Source organism: Aureococcus anophagefferens (genome assembly GCF_000186865.1).
Source record: "Aureococcus anophagefferens unplaced genomic scaffold AURANscaffold_10, whole genome shotgun sequence".
NCBI lineage: Eukaryota > Pelagophyceae > Pelagomonadales > Pelagomonadaceae > Aureococcus > Aureococcus anophagefferens.
Genome location: NW_008705570.1, coordinates 2,490 through 3,179, shown reverse-complemented (window position 1 = coordinate 3,179; position 690 = coordinate 2,490). Strand labels below are relative to the sequence as shown.

The window sequence follows — 690 nt, the reverse complement described above, 5'->3', positions numbered from 1 at the left end:
TGTCTATGTCCGTTAGGGGCATTCACGCGTCCTAAGGCGTCGATAGGGCCTACCTCAGCCATATCGAGTCCTTTAGAGAAAGTAGGAGTGGTTTTCTATTGCAAATCGAGGTCGGAGATTCCGAAAATCGAGTCGCGGTGGTCATTGGAGTCGATCTTCTAGGGGCATGAGGGGCCTTGGGGTCCACATAGGTCCTCAGTGGCCCCCAGAACCCCACCCCCGGCCAGCATAGTGCCGTTGGATGGTCGTTGAGGTCCGTTGGAAGGCGGGTGGGAAGTGGGGGCCAGGGCCGTGGGCGTGGACTAGGCCTTTAGTAGTAGGTAGTAGGTAGTAGGGTTAGGGTTAGGGTTAGGGTTAGGGTTAGGGTTAGGGTTAGGGTTAGGGTTAGGGTTAGGGTTAGGGTTAGGGTTAGGGTTAGGGTTAGGGTTAGGGTTAGGGTTAGGGTTAGGGTTAGGGTTAGGGTTAGGGTTAGGGTTAGGGTTAGGGTTAGGGTTAGGGTTAGGGTTAGGGTTAGGGTTAGGGTTAGGGTTAGGGTTAGGGTTAGGGTTAGGGTTAGGGTTAGGGTTAGGGTTAGGGTTAGGGTTAGGGTTAGGGTTAGGGTTAGGGTTAGGGTTAGGGTTAGGGTTAGGGTTAGGGTTAGGGTTAGGGTTAGGGTTAGGGTTAGGGTTAGGGTTAGGGTTAGGGTTAGGG

At 53.6% G+C, this 690-nt stretch overlaps 1 protein-coding gene across 1 annotated transcript in view; it reads left to right on the top strand.

Moving 5' to 3' along the window:
• Positions 1 to 241: 241 nt before the first annotated feature.
• The window catches only part of AURANDRAFT_64330 (hypothetical protein), a gene marked incomplete at both ends in the record, with an annotated part of 2,931 nt that continues 2,482 nt past the window's right edge, over positions 242 to 690 (top strand). The window contains 2 exons of the mRNA XM_009039237.1: positions 242 to 253; positions 328 to 683. Coding sequence (XP_009037485.1) covers positions 242 to 253; positions 328 to 683 — 368 coding nt within the window. The remainder of the gene's footprint in view (positions 254 to 327; positions 684 to 690) is intronic.